The sequence below is a fragment of the Thamnophis elegans genome, chromosome 2 (genome assembly GCF_009769535.1).
Source record: "Thamnophis elegans isolate rThaEle1 chromosome 2, rThaEle1.pri, whole genome shotgun sequence".
Taxonomy (NCBI): domain Eukaryota; kingdom Metazoa; phylum Chordata; class Lepidosauria; order Squamata; family Colubridae; genus Thamnophis; species Thamnophis elegans.
The window spans coordinates 11,321,407-11,336,750 of NC_045542.1; the positions used below are offsets into that span (position 1 = coordinate 11,321,407).

General features: G+C 44.7%; 1 protein-coding gene across 1 annotated transcript; it reads right to left on the minus strand.

The window, feature by feature from the left end:
- Positions 1-1,801: 1,801 nt before the first annotated feature.
- Positions 1,802-12,676, minus strand: PRAF2 (PRA1 domain family member 2). The gene is made up of 3 exons (XM_032209392.1): positions 12,444-12,676; positions 6,454-6,671; positions 1,802-4,273 (listed from the first exon to the last, which is right to left on the minus strand). The coding sequence occupies exons 1-3, from the start codon at positions 12,665-12,667 to the stop codon at positions 4,134-4,136; spliced, it is 582 nt and encodes a 193-aa protein (XP_032065283.1). The 5' UTR covers positions 12,668-12,676; the 3' UTR covers positions 1,802-4,133.
- Positions 12,677-15,344: the final 2,668 nt, after the last annotated feature.

Genomic DNA, 15,344 nt, shown 5'->3' on the forward strand with positions numbered 1-15,344 from the left:
ATGCCCATTTCATTTGGTTAGGATCATCAAGGGGTAACATCGACAAGGAGGAACCCACTTTGATTATAATAGAAGAATTGAGTAATGCACACAGCCTCCGAAAGAAGAACGTGTTTTTAAAAGTTTCCAGCTCACAGGGAATTGGATGGACAGCAGTTGTGTAATCCTCTTAGATAAATGTCAGGGCTTTGCAAATCCTTTGCCTTGTAGTTGGGAACATGCAGGACTGTGTATGAAGAAGCTTTTTTTTTTGAATCAGTAAAGCTGCCCACATCTTGTGTAGCTGCTTTGAAAGTTGCTCCCGACTGTCTCTTTCAGGAAAGGCGCTGCACTTGCAAAAGTGGTTGTAGAGCAAAAAGACAACAAATGCGAGGCTTCGTGTGAAACTGTGTCATGAAAATCACAAGACTTTTATTTCCCATATGCAGAGAGTTTAAACGGGTACACTTAAATTGTACAGTACTATTTGTTTGGTTTCTGAGAAAAATGTAATGCCGTGCTGTTCCCTTATCTCTCTCTTTCTCTCTTGTGTGCATCTGGATCTGAATGTTCACTGTACCCACTGGGGCAATGATTCAAAAAAGACCTGTGTACGTTTTTTTTTGAAAAGCCCCTTTCATCAAATTTGAGGATTTCCACATGAGGAGCAGTCTTCAAAGTTGACTCTTCTGCAGTAAAACTGCATTTACATACAGACCACAACACCACGAAAAGCTAAAGTAACACTTTAAACCTTAATCTAAACTATCATGATTACAAACGATTGAAAACCTTTCTCCAATTCTATTGCTAGTTGGAAAGACGTCCTAGTGATTTCGGCACGTATAAAAGTATAAAAAGAGAGGGAACCTGCAGTTCACCTCTGTAATCGAGCCGAGGTGGCGCAGTGGTTAAATGCAGCACTGCAGGCTACTTCAGCTGACTGCAGTTCTGCAGTTCGGCTGTTCAAATCTCACCGGCTCAGGGTTGACTCAGCCTTCCATCCTTCCGAGGTGGGTAAAATGAGGACCCAGATTGTTGTTGGGGGCAATATGCCAAGACTGTAAACCGCTTAGAGAGGGCTGAAAGCCCTATGAAGTGGTATATAAGTCTAACTGCTATTGCTATTGCTATAATCAAGAAGCTTAAAGCCCCAGAGACATTTGGTGAAAGCAGCATTCCCCATCCTTCATTAGACTGTTTGATGGAGGGACACTCTTCACTGCCAGATTCATGATTTCTCCCTGGCAAAACTCTCCACCTCTGAGAGATGAGCCAATGGTGACAAAGTCACTTTCCATATCAGATGTTTCCCTTTTAAGCCTGGATCTCTCTCAGTAACCCAGGAAGAAATCCCAAAATGAAAAGCAACGATCCCTTCAAACTGCAGCTGTACACATTTTGGTTCCTTCAACTTCAATTAGGGCAGTGTTTCTCAACCTTGGTGACTTTAAGTCCTGTGGACTTCAACTCCCAGAATTCCCCAGCCAGCATAGTATAGCTGGCTGGGGGATTCTGGGAGTTGAAGTCCACAGGACTTAAAGTCACCAAGGTTGAGAAACACTGAATTAGGGGGTTGGGTTTGAATTTTCATGTTCTACATGTGAGGAATGCAGCCTCTAAAGCAGGGATCTCAAACGCATCTCATCACTGTGGCGTCACATGACATATCTGGACTCCTCCCCCTTTTGCTAAACCGGGCATGGGCGTGGCCAGCACGTGACGCATCCGGTCCGGGTTTGACGGCCCTGCTCTAAAGAATGAGGGAACATTCATAATCTACCATTGGGATTATGTATCAATACTTGTTACATAATTCTATTGCTAGGATAACCAGTGGGGTGCCTCCTGTTGGGTTTGATTATACTCCATACTGCCTAAATAATGACCATATCGTGAGAATTCCAATTCCAGCTGCCCCAGTTCGAGCAAAGTAATGTCTACCTGATTTAACAACTCTTAAATTTTCCTCCATATTAAAGTGGGAACCGAAAGGCTGAGCAAAATCGGTAACTCACTTCAAGAGAAGTATCCACTGGCTTCACCCACTGTTCAACTGCATTTTTATCACAATGGGTTGTATGAATACAGCTGAAGTGGTTAGTTTATGGTGCAAATATATTCTGAAAATCCAGAAAGACTTTTTGCTGTACACTTGTGTAAGTCAGTTTGTGGTCCATACCTTACAGATTTTGAAGTATGTTTTCCCTTCAGGCTCCACCCAAGGGACTTGGGAATTGTACTAAATACATGAAAAGCCAGTAGTCTAATGAGATTTGATAGCTGAAGTGAGCTATTAAGGACCCTGGCTTGGGAAGAGAAAAAAACACACGAGAACTAGCTAGCAGATGTCATGAGACACAAAAATTAACATCTGGCGTATTACACCTATTCTACCAAGTACAAAGGCAAGTTGAAACTGCCCATATACAGTTCCAGATACAACTCCCCAAATATCCAGCCAGCCCCGCTGATCACTTAAGGCTGAAAAGACTTGAAGGAAGCAGCCTAAGCAGTCAAAGTTTGATCAGAAGTGGAGTTAATGATTGTTATATCCTGCTAATAGCAAACAAGGACGATGCCTTTCCTTTAGAAGTTCTCCCAAAAATCCCATACAGGAAGTATAAAAGAACCCCTTTCCTGCTAAATGATCATAAAAGCTTAGATGGAAAGTCCTTTTTAAGCTATACTATGTGTTTAATTATTGCTTCTTCCCATCATTTTCAAAACAGCATGATGAAAAGAATATGATCAGTATTGGAACATCTCATTTGTATGTATTGTATTCTACTTAGAACTGTGCAGAATTGGTCTAATTCTCTTAAATTTTGTACAAGAACCCTCTGAATTCCAAATGACTTGAGTAGAGAGGATTGTTTGGACTCGCACATAACGCAAAGTCAGATTTTAGGATTATGATTTGTGATTATGCTTTACACATCCTATCCTACCATACTGTGCATTTTAATCTAATCTAAAAGCAAACAAATTGAATTGCACTTTATTGCCATTCATGAGCCAGGACAACGGTTTTGAAGTTTCTTGATTTGGTCTTGCAAAGAGACAAAAGTTCTTTTGCTTGTTAAATATACTCAAAAGTGGGGACAGCGTCCCACTTTTTGATGTCATTTTGTGGGGGTATTTTTGTACATCATCATAGTCTCCTTTACCAGCACTTGAGTGTTAGCCTTCCCTTTTGCTCAAAAGTATTCCTAAAAGAATTCCTTAAGATTTGTAAATGATTAGCCTCCATCATCCATTCAAAGGTTTAGCTAAATCTTCTCCAAATTGCCTTGCTCCCTTCTACTGCCAAACTTCATCCAAGTTGCTTTACTTGCTGCCTCCATCTGAACACCAAGAGCCCAAAACCTCTACAGAAGTCCAAGAGGAAACAAGATAAATATCCATTCAAACGCCCCCCACCCCAATTTCAATCTCAGCTCTGCTATGAACATATGGGGGTGGGGGCGAGGCTGAAGCATTCTGCTCTACAAAATCTCAGCCTACTATGTGCAATATAGGGATAAATGATACTGGCCTAAGTAATGGGGTTCCTACACAGAGTAGTCCTAATACTGTTTCTTAAGCCCTTACAGCAGTGGCATTATGCAAATAATAATACACTGAAAGCCCGTTAATAATCCAGCCATCTACAGCCTCCCGCAATTCAGGAAATTCCCAGCTAACTGGAGCATGTGGAAACTCTCATCTCAACATATCTGGATTGTACCTTGCGGGAGAAAACTGAATTAGAACAACACTGATTTCATTTGGTTCTGATCTCAATTTTTGTCCTTCTCTCAACCAGCAACTGTGTATTCTAAACCAACAATTTACTACGGAAGGTTTTTTCAAATTCTAGTTTTCTTTCTTTGTGATTCCTTCCTTTCCAAAGCAAAAAAAAACCCAATATGGATTCCAATGGGAAATACTTAACATTAAACTGGAAGGTTAGGCTGATTTCAGTCCATTTCCTCTCTTGGCTGTTACCCAGCCGCAGGTCAGGAGTTCTGCTGAGTTTGATGTAAGCTAGAAGCTACTGTATCTTCCACAGGAACTCACAGCCAGATTGCTAGATTGAGGCAAGCAGAACAAGCATCTGTTGGAGGAAGGAAAGAGCAGTTCCAGAGGAAAGGGAAACCGATGCTGATGGTCTAGGATCCAGCCTCTTGCTCTTGGCCCAGAGCTTCCAGGAGAAGCCCCATCGGTGTTCGCTTGAGTCCAATGTTCTCGATTTTGTTCTCAATCTTGTTTTTAAGGCTCCGCAGACGCAGGGAGGCATGGATGAGGCTCACTGCAAAGGAAGGGGGAGGGTTTTGCTCATTGGTAACACAGGAATAGGCAGAACAACCTCCTCCCGCTTCGCACCAGAAACTCACACTGCCTATTCTCCCGAGGGCAACAGAGCTATCCTTCCGAAAGGAAAGTCAGTCTGCATGAATTCCTTCCCGAGGAGAAGATGCAGGGTCGCAGATCGGTTTCAGTTTTATAAAAGGGAGCTTGGGAGGAAGAGAGCCAACCAGTGTTTGCAAACCCAAATAAGCTTGGAAGCCAAGCTGTCAGCTTTCAGTTCCCGGTTTATAAAACAAAACAAAACCCCTCTCTTTTTTTTTCCTGCTCAGAGCATGGCATATAATAAAGGTAAAAGGTTCCCCTCGCACATATGTGCTAGTATTTCCCAACTCTAGGGGGCGGTGCTCATCTCTGTTTCAAAGCGGAAGAGCCCAGCACTGTCCGAAGACGTCTCCGTGGTCATGTGGCTGGCATGACTAAACGCCAAAGGCGCACGGAACGCTGTTACCTTCTCACCAGAGGTGGGTTCCTACCAGCAGGGCCGGACTTTCCTATAGGCTAACTAGGCTTCAGCCTAGGGCCTCAAGATCAAGAGGGGCCTACATTCAAATTGTTAGCAAAATTAAAATTACACTATTCTAAAAACAGTGAACACTAAAACACTGAACCGAAAATAAGGAGAAATTCTACGCATATGACTAATAAACAAACATAAAAATCTATTGGTTAAAATCGTTCCAGTGCCGCAGCAGTTGGGGAGCCCGCCCACGTTCCCGGCACCGGCGGTCGGGCAAGAGGCGTGGCCGCTCCCAGTAGCCGCCCCGTCGACGCAGAGCCCACCAGCGGCCAGGCAGGTGAGGGCGAGGGGGCCGAGCCGGGCAGCTGAGCGCAGCAGGGGAGGCAGCTGGCCTCACTGCCTTTGCCGCAGAGCAGAGCCGCCCTCCGTCGGGAGGCCAGCTATATATATTGATATATATTGATATATCACAGTAATGATGTATTTTATTGTCTCTCATGTAATTTACTAACTTAAAAATGGGAGGTGAAAGGGCCTCATAAGTGGAATAGCCTAGGGCCTCTTTTCATCTAAATCCGGCCCTGCCTTCCAGTTCGCACCAGTTCGGTAGAACCAGTTCGTCAAATCTACCGAACCGGTTAGAAGAGGTTCCACCAGTGGACCCGGAAGCAGGCCACACCTACAGAAGAGGTTCCAAAATTTTTTGAAACCCACCGCTGACACACACACACACACACACACACACACACACACAGAAAGAGAAAGAAAGGAAGAAAGAAAGAAATAAAAAAAGAAAAAAGAAAGAAAAAGTGAGAGAGATGAAAGAAAAAAAGGAAAAAGGGAGAGACAAAAGGAAGGAAAGAGAGAGAAAGAGAGAGAGAGAGAGAGAGAAAACACATGGCTGGCAAGCCACTCCCACCAGGTCACATGGCTGGCAAGCCACTCCCACAAAGGAGGCCACACCCACAAAGTAGGTTCGAAAATTTTTTGAAACCCACCACTGCTTCTCACCAAAGATGGTCCCTATTTTTCTACTTGCATTATGTGCTTTCAAACTGCTAGGTTGGCATAAGCTGGGACAAGTAACAGGAGCTCACTCCGCTACACGGCACTAGGGATTCGAACCGCCGAATTGCCGAGCCTTCTGATCGACAAGCTCAGCGTCTTGGCCACTGAGGCACCCTTTGGCATATAATAAGGGGGATTAAAAGCAGTGACACCTGAAGGGCCACAGTTTCTTCACTCTGGTAGATCAGGCAGCTGGTTTTAGTGCTTGAAGCCTGAACAAAACTCTCTCCCCCTTCTTCTCTCTACGTGAAGCCATGTGCAGCACATGGGTTGCAGCATACGATGGGGAAACCAGAGCTGCTCCTGGCTGCAGGAGCATTTGGCAGCAAACTACTTCTGTGTTTTCATTTTGATCCTTACCACAGGAAAAAGAGAAACATGTTCCCTCCTCTTAAAGGGGATCCAATTCTCTTTGTTTGCATGCCTCAACAAAATCCACCCTTGAAAAATTCTGTCCACCCCATCGTCTGAGCATAAAGCATGTGTTCTGCGCAAGCCTAAACAGATTGGGAAGAGACACAACAGACGCAAGGAACAGCAGGCATACTGGCTGCACCGACAGCCTTCCCACGTATACCCCAGCTGGGTATACTCACACATTATGGGCAGAGCGATGAAAATCAAGAAGGTGGCCGAGCCTTCGAAAAGGGACACCAGGAAATACGCAGCGCCAAGGATGGCAAAGAAGCAGGTGCCAGGGTAATTCCGCCGGAAGCGTCGTACGGGGGGCTTGTTCTCAGCTGCCCAGACGAAACCTCCAAACAGCAGGCATACGAGTAGGCAGCTTAGCAGAATCAGCATGGGTTGGAAGTACCTGCAGAACGAGACCCCCCCCCCCCCAAAGTCAGTCTTCATTTCAGCCCGTATGGAGATGCCATATGCAATCCCGATGTGCATTCAATTCAGTGGGCGGCCCACTCTGAGGCCCTTCTGTAGCTGCTGATGGTTTGAGATCTCCTAAACACCTGGAGTGAGGGAGACGGGTGAGGAGCATAGTTAGGGGCCTGGATATCTCTCAGCTGAGAGCCCCTCTAGTGCAGGGGTGTCAAACTTGATTACAACGAGGGCCGCATCAAGGTTGTGTTCAGAGGTGGGTTTCTACTGGTTCAGCTGAGTAGGTAGTAACTCGGCCTGCCACACACCCCCAAACTGGTTCTCTGGGCAGCACCATAGGCGCCGCCATCTTGGTTTTTTTTAGTACTGCGCATGCACGCATCAAGTGCGCGTGCACTTAGCAAACAGGCAGTAGCAGCAGCAGCTGGAACCCACCTCTGGTTGTGTTTGACCCCGGAGGGCTGGGGGTGGATGTGGTCGGAGTGGGCGTGGCTATGATGGTTGTGACACGGGACTCCTGTCCGAGCGGGGGCACCTGTGGCAGCCAAGGCAGAATTTCCCTCAGACTCTCACTCTCATTATACTCTCCTTCCTTCCTTCCTTCCTTCCTTCCTTCCTTCCTTCCTTCCTTCCTTCCCTTGTCATTCTAATTTCTTCTTCCTTCCCCTCTTTTCTTATTTTTCATTCCTTGTTCTCTTCCCATCTTCTCTTCTTTTTCTTTGTCTTTCCTCTTTCCCTTTCTCCTTTCCTGCACACACTGCAGCTCTGGGGCTGCAAAAAGCCCAGGTCGGCCCTACCGCCAGGCCAGGCATGCCTCGCCGGCAGCAGGAATTCAATTTCAATTTCAATTTTAATGGATTTGTATGCCACCCAATCCCGAAGGACTCCGGGCGGCTTACATAAAAACAGTTTAAAAACAAAATACTAAAAGAGTTAAAATACAGGACAGAGCAAATTAAAAAAAGGACACAACATACACTCGATCTTAATGGGGCTGAAGCTCAATCAGAGATCAGCAGCCCCAGGCCTGCTGGAACAGCCAGGTCTTAACAGACTTTCGGAAGGCCGAGAGAGTGGGGAGGGTCCGGATCTCAGGGGGTAGATCGCTCCATAGGGCCGGGGCACCTACAGAGAAGGCTCTCCCCCGAGGAGCCGCCAGGCGACATTGTGTGGTCGACGGCACCCAGAGAAGGCCCACCCTGTGAGATCTTATTGGGCGCTGGGAGGTATGTTGCAGGAGGCGGTCACAGAGATATCCAGGTCCTAGGCCATGTAGGGCTTTAAAGGCGTGGCACGACAAAACCGCGCTCGACTAAAGCGCGCCCGATTAAACCGCGTCGCTGACGTCATCAACGGGCGACAACAGCGAGCGCAGAGAAAGAAGGGCGCTTTAAATAGCGCTTTGAAAGCAAGCCGATTCAAGTTAAGGTAAGGGTTAGGGTTAAGGTTAGGGTTAGGTTTAGGGTTAGGTTAAGGGTTAGGTTTAGGGTTAGGTTAAGGGTTAGGATTAGGTTTAGAGCCAAGGTGGCGCAGTGGTTAAATGCAGCACTGCAGGCTACTGCTAGATCAGCAGGTCAGCGGTTCAAATCTCACCGGCTCAGGGTTGACTCAGCCTTCCATCCTTCCGAGGTGGGTAAAATGAGGACCCAGATTGTTGGGGGCAATATGCTGACTCTCTGTAAACCGCTTAGAGAGGCCTGAAAGCCCTATGAAGCGGTATATAAGTCTACTGCTATTGCTATTGCTATTGCTAGGTTTAGCGTTAGATTAAGGGTTAGGTTTAGGGTTAGGTTTAGGGTTAGGGTTAGGTTAAGGATTAGGTTTAGGGGGGTTAGGTTTAGGGGTTAATTTTAGGTTTAGCGTTTACAGCGTGCTTTTTTCTCCGCGCTGTTGTCGCGCTGTGATGACATCAGCTACGCGGTTTCATCGAGCGCCCTTTAGTCGAACGCAGTTTTGTGGTGGAACCCTTTAAAGGTGATAACCAGCACCTTGAAGCGTGTTCGGAGACCAATAGGGAGCCATTGCAGCTCACGGAGTATAGGTGTAACATGGGTGTATCTAGGTAACCTGGAAAAGCAGAGCGCAAGGTGTGGACAGCAACAGTAGCTGGGACTGGACTTAAGCGCCTGGGCTTCCTGGGGTATGACAGGTAACCCCAGAGCCCTTTTCAGGGGCTGTTTGCTGCCCTGTAAGGCAGGATGCAAGATGGACAGAAGACAGCGATGGGGAGATAGGCAGGATTTAGAAGCCGTCCCTTGACAAGGTTTGGGGGGGATGAAGCCCAGAAGGGCTTGGAATGGATTGGCTGCTTATGATTGGTGGATTTCACTTAGCAGCAATGGGAGGTGCTGGGACTGGCATCACTAAGCATGTCATGTAACGTAACGTGCTTTACGTCCACCTCGCTTAGTGACAGAAACTCCATTCCCAATTATGGCCCTATAATGAGACCTACCTGCACTCCAAGGGTGTTAACTACAAACACAAGCTCTTCGTCCCCACCAGTACTTGAAGTGGCAGGCGGAAGACCACTGTTATTTCAAGCGGCTTAGTGACACATCTTCACATTAAGAAAAATTTAGAGAAGTTTAGATCTCGTTCCCTGCCTGGTTTTTTTTTTTAACTGAATACAGAAGGAGAAGAAATCTCCATGTAGCTTCAAAGCTTTTCTTTTCTTGAAATATACTTTTTTATTTTCCATTTTCATAACATACAATCACATGTATACTATTACATAGCCAATATCCTATTGTATTAAGTAGTAATTACATCAGTTCCTCTTGTCATCAACACCCAGAAAGATAAAAACCTATTATTAGCTCTTCTGCTCTCCATACACCTCTTTCTTCTACCTCTCTCCTACCTCCTTTCTTCCCGCCAACATCCTTTTCTACTCTACTTCCCCTTCCCTTCTCCTCTCTCTACATTCCACTCCTCCTTATCCTCCTCATCTTCCCCCCTTACCCTCTCTCCTATCCCTCTCTTCCCATCTTTCTTCTCTCCTCTGTTTCCCACTCTTCCTCTTATTGGTGTATTTCAGCTTGTGAGCAAACTCCATTCTATGTTGATGGTATTTATGCTTCCATATCAATATACTTAACATATCTTAGTTTTAAAGAAAAAATAAGAGAAGACAGTATACATGTGCAATCATATTACATTAAAATCTAACACCCCTCGTCAAGCCTAATATACATCCCTCCTTCCCACCCTCCCCCCCAGCCCCCCCCCCCAGCCTTCCCTCCCCCGACTTCCCAGAACCCATACATGGTATAAATCTTTAATGCTTTTCTTGCTGTGAAAGTCTCAGACTTTTGATTCCTATCCCAGAGCCATGTGTCACCCAGTCAAGGACAGTCTTCAGACCATAACTTACAGAGCCTTGAACTCATGGTGACAGGTTTTGATAAAAAAAAACCCTCAGGGTTGGCTGTTGTTTCCCTGGAGCTTCCGCATGGAACCTAGGACTGGGTACTGTGGAAATTGACACTCATGGCGCACCTCTGTTATTAAGGAGCTCCTAGAAGCTTATAAGAGATTTTAATATTATCCTGCTTGGTATGTATGCCTGTTATCGTATGTTATGTTTGCTTTAGCTCAGGGGTAGTCAACCTTTTTATACCTACCGCCCACTTTTGTATCTCTGTTAGTAGTAAAATTTTCTAACCGCCCACTGGTTCCACAGTAATGGTGATTTATAAAGTAGGGAAGTAACTTTACTTTATAAAATTTATAAAGCAGAGTTACAGCAATCCCCTACTGCCCACCATGAAAGCTGGAATGCCCACTAGTGGGCAGTAGGGACCAGGTTGACTACCACTGCTTTAGCTAATAACAAAGTTTAAAATCTCTTTATTTACTGCGGTTCATTGTCTCTGGTTCCAAAATAACCAATGGCCTAGGCACCTGATCACTTGGCCAAACACTACTGACTAAAATTGTCCACTAAAGAGCAAAAACACCATAAAATCTCAAAGTCCACTGAGAAAAAGGCCATATAGGGGACAATGACCAAAGCTCTTTCAGTCACATGCCTGAGCCTAAACTTTTTATAAGAGTCCACACAATTCCATTTTTGAAGAGCTATGAAAACATATTTTCCTCCTTAAAATGTTGGAAATGCGAATCAATACACGGAACATATTACCATTTATGGGGGACCTGTGAGGAGGCTAAATTTTTTTGGAAAAGGATCAAAAATTGGCTGGAGGCTATAACAGTGGTTAAAATACAACAGAAACCTGAAGTTTTTTAATTAGGAATAATGTCTGCGAAATACAAAAAAGAAATCCAGTATTTAATACTACATATAATTACGGCCGCAAAGATTGCCTTTGCCCAGAAATGGAAAAGCAAATTAATTCCAAGCGAAGATGAAACAATAAGAAAGGTTATGGATTGTGCTGAAATGGATAAATTAACAAAAGAAATCCAGGGAAAAGAAGAATCAGAATTCTACCAGATATGGGATAAATGGTATAGGTGGATGGAGGAAAGAAACAAGAATCAATGAAGGAATATAACAAAACTCAAAAAATAATAGTTATGAGTAAAATAAGAGGGTTAAGAATGGTGAAATCCAAATGAAATACAATAGAAGGGGAAATAATATAAGGTGAGCAGTATCGATTGATAATTGCTATTAGAAAGAACAGGAAGCTCCTGTTTGTATTGTATTGTGTAAATGTGGTGTACGTCTAAGTTTTGTGTGTGTGTATTTTACATGTTTGTTAATAAAAAGAAAAAAAGAAAAAAAAGAAAAAAAAGAAAACATATTTTCCAGGGCAGCATTTGCAGATGCTTGAAGATTCTGCTGCCTGGGGACACATGAGGGTTATCTTGCTGTTACAGTTACATTATGGACGTTCTCGCATTGTACTTTTAAATTAGAATAAATTTACCAAGGACAAAGCTCCAATTTGCCATCTTCCAGATGTGTTATGATTACAACTTTGGTTTCTCATTTGTTGGCCATGCTGGTTCTATCACCCCATCTCGGGGTCATTAAAGACACAGAAACCTCTTTTGCATTGGACCATCAAATTGTTCAAAATTGCAGAAGCAATTAAAAAAAAAGTGGCAATTTTTCCACTTACATCACTTTTTCCCCTCCCAAGACTGATACGGAGATTATTCCGTGTCCCAACTTCGGAAGATGAAACCCCTTCTCCTAAAGGAGCTCCGATTTAAAATCAGGTAGTCCTTGACTTATGACCACAATGGACCCCCAAATTTCAGTTGCTAAGCGAAACATTTGTGAATTTTGTCCCATTTTACCACCTTTCTTGCCACAGTCGTTAAGTGAATCCCTGCGGCTGTTAAATGAATGACACTGTTGTTAAGTGAATCCAGCTTCCCCACTGACTTTGCTGATAAGGTGGTCACCAAGGTTGATCACATGATCCCGGGATACTGCAACCGTCATAAATATGAGTCAGGTGCCAAGCATCCAATAGTTTAACTATGGCACCATTGAAATAGTCGTAAGTGTGGAAAACGGTCCTAAGTCACTTTCTTCAGTGCCGTTTTAACTATGAGTGGTCACTAAGTGTTGTAAGTCGAGGACTACTTGTAATAGTAAGGGGGGGGGGAAACACCCTTTCCCATCTTGGTTCTGCCCTCCGCCTCCACTAACCAAGCCTGCCTATTGTTCGATATCCGAGTCTCCCCTGCACGATCCTCGCCCCTCGTCGGAATTGGCACGATCGGACTCTCCTCCCGGCCGTGCTCCGCCCGCCGCCGTGGCACTCACCCGCCCAGCAGTAGCCCCGCGCCCAGCAGCAGCAGATAATTGCTCTGGTAGTACAGGAGGTTGTTAATCACGCGGTTGTGCCAGCGCTGCAGGTCCCGCACGTCGGGGGCAGCCAAGCGAGTGGAGCCCAGGAGAAAATCATCCAGCACCCGAATTGGGGGGAGCCGCACCTCGGACATCTTCGCTGGCTTGGGGCGAGAGGAACTACCACCCCCACAATGCATTGCGGCGATGGACCTGCCAGCAGGAAGACGTGGAGGCAGGAATGTGCCGCGGAGGAGGTGGAGCAGGGCGTCGTCCGTAGCGGCCGCTGGAGTTGCTTTCTTTTCCTTGGCTTTAATTTAATGGCTTCATAGCGGTAAGAAAAATGCAGCTCCTCCAAGGAAGCGTTGGGGACTTCTGCAAAGACCTGCAGGCAACTGTAGAAACTACTCCTTTACTGATACAATAAGCTAAGCTACCTGAAAACCCCGGCGTGGTTTTGGAAAAGAATTGGGAGGGGCCAAATAGATGAAAGAAAATGAGATCTTTTGTGTGTCTTTCTTCTGCTATATTATCTAAAGATTAAATGGATGAGTGGATCAATGACTCCAACACCTTGCCAGATGCAAAATGCTTTATTACAGCATCTCCCAGAGAGGACCTCTATTTCAATGGCTCCAGTAAAACAATGTCCACCACAGTTCCACTATGGGGTACCACTAGGATTTTTTTCAGATTTTAAACCAAAGCCTACTTCTTTGATACGTGAACATGTTGTTCTTTTGGCCTGTTTTTGGAATAAGTCTAAAAATCTTGGCTTTTCTATATTGCAGCTCTTCAGATAAATGGAGACAAGCGTTGCATCTCTCCATTGCCTTCTCCTCTCCACCTAAGTGCCTCCAATGTGTTTTTCCTTACTGGCCCTTTTATCATCTTGACTGCTGTCCTCTGAAAATGCTTGTTTGTCAAATCATCTTTCTAAAATGCAATGTCTGGAACATTCTAGGGTGTCCTAACCAATGCACAATAGAAAGGAGGATGGCTTCTCTTGATCCTGATGTGGTCTTCGGTTTGTAGGAAGTTATCACCCAGCCCTTCGGTTTGTAGGAAGTTATCACCCAGCCCTCTCCCAGAAAAATGAAATATCCTAGGAAATATTGAAAAGGAAGAAACATGTTTTAAAAGACAGAATAGCTGCCTGCAGTTTCCTGCCCATTTCCCTTTCTCAATGAGCCATTAAAGCCTGAGCTGGTCCACTTTACATAATAAAGAGTGCTCCCCTTCAGCTCCAGAGTGATGGGATTAAGGCATGATAATATTGGCCCTTTACCCAACTCGCCACATGGCATCTGAGAACTCAACCAAACCTGCATTCAAAATGCAGCCTAGAGAGTTGCCCCTGCATGGCCCCATGGGAGTCTGACAACCAATCAGAATACAAGCTCAAGATCAAAGGCCAGAGAGGGCATAAAACCAGGGACTCAGCATCTTAGTCCTTCCTTCTCTTCTTCTCCACCAACATTGAAGCATGTGATCACCTTTTCTGTACAGGACTCAAGCCATGTGGTCCTGTCCACCATTAAAACCATCTTTCCAAGTCTCCAGTGTCCATGTCTCCAGTGTCTTTTTCCCCAATTGGAGCTGAACCCAGAAGGACATTTCTTCCAACAGGTTGATGCTTAGGGCTTGGCTTGGCTTTTTTAGTTTCAGCTGCACCACATCTATCTCTGGCTCAGCTCATGATTCATGAAGATCCCCCCCCCCTTTTTTTTTTTTTGCCTGTGCTGCTAACCCAGTCTGGTCCTCCATCTTCATCATCTAATTTTCAAAATTCACCTGAATTATTTCCACCCAGTGTTTTAGCTTTTGGAGATTCTCCTGAATCTTCATACTGTCCGGTAAGGTGTTAGTTCTTGTGTGATCAACAAACCTTTGAGACAATCACTGGAAAGACACAATAAATAAATGGCAATGCTGGGATTGGAAGGTTGTGTTTTTGCTTTTCATCATTTCAGTCCCATTCGTGTCTGGTCTTTTTCTTTCTAGAAACATCATTCCATTTGTAAGATGCTCACATTTCCCTTATCGTATGTTGGGAGCCTGATTATGTCAGTAATCACTTTCAGCTCCCACTGTTGATCATAGAAGCTGAGGGGGGTAGGGTGTTTCCCCAATGATTCTCCTATATGTATGACATCAAAACATAGGGCAGTTTTAATGTTGTATGATGTGCAAATGCATCCAAAGTTGAATGTCCCTCAAGTGCAGTGGTGGGTTTCAAAAAATTTTCGAACCTACTCTGTGGGTGTGGCCTCCTTTGTGGGAGTGGCTTGCTGGCCATGTGACTTGGTGGGAGTGGCTTGCCGGCCATGGGTTTTCTTTCTTTCTCTCTCTCTCCTTCCTTTTGTCTCTCTGTCCCTTTTTCCTTTTTTTCCTTTCATCTCTCTCTCACTTTTTCTTTCTTTCTTTCTTTCTTTCTTTCTTTCTTTCTTTCTTCCTTCCTTCCTTCCTTTCTCTTTCTGTGTATGTGTGTGTGTCAATGGTGGGTTTCAAAAAATTTTGGAACCTCTTCTGTAGGTGTGGCCTGCTTTCTGAGTCCACTGGTGGAACCTCTTCTAACCGGTTCGGTAGATTTGATGAACCGGTTCTACCGAACTGGTGCGAACCGGTAGGAACCCACCTCTGCTCAAGTGCTAAAAAAAATAGTTAGCAAATTTTTCAGACAGTGAACAATGCTGTAAGATTTCTAGAGATTGACAGAATTGAATTTAATAAATATACAAATAAAATACTAAAAAAATTGTTTTGGGGAAAATCCAAAATCTCACCAAATCTTATTGATTCTTAATCTTATAAAATTTTTTGAAGACAATACAGAGCTCGTGAGATTTTGTGACTTCAAAAAATTCTGGCCAATGC

Excerpts from the sequence above, each read along its gene's own strand:
- PRAF2 (XM_032209392.1), bottom strand. The coding sequence starts at position 12,667 with ATGCATTGTGGGGGTGGTAGTTCCTCTCGCCCCAAGCCAGCGAAGATG. Across the intron at positions 6,672-12,443 it reads GCGGGGCTACTGCTGGGCGG|GTACTTCCAACCCATGCTGA; the intron begins GTGAGTGCCACG and ends CTCGTTCTGCAG. Across the intron at positions 4,274-6,453 it reads CATCGCTCTGCCCATAATGT|TGAGCCTCATCCATGCCTCC; the intron begins GTGAGTATACCC and ends CTTCCTTTGCAG.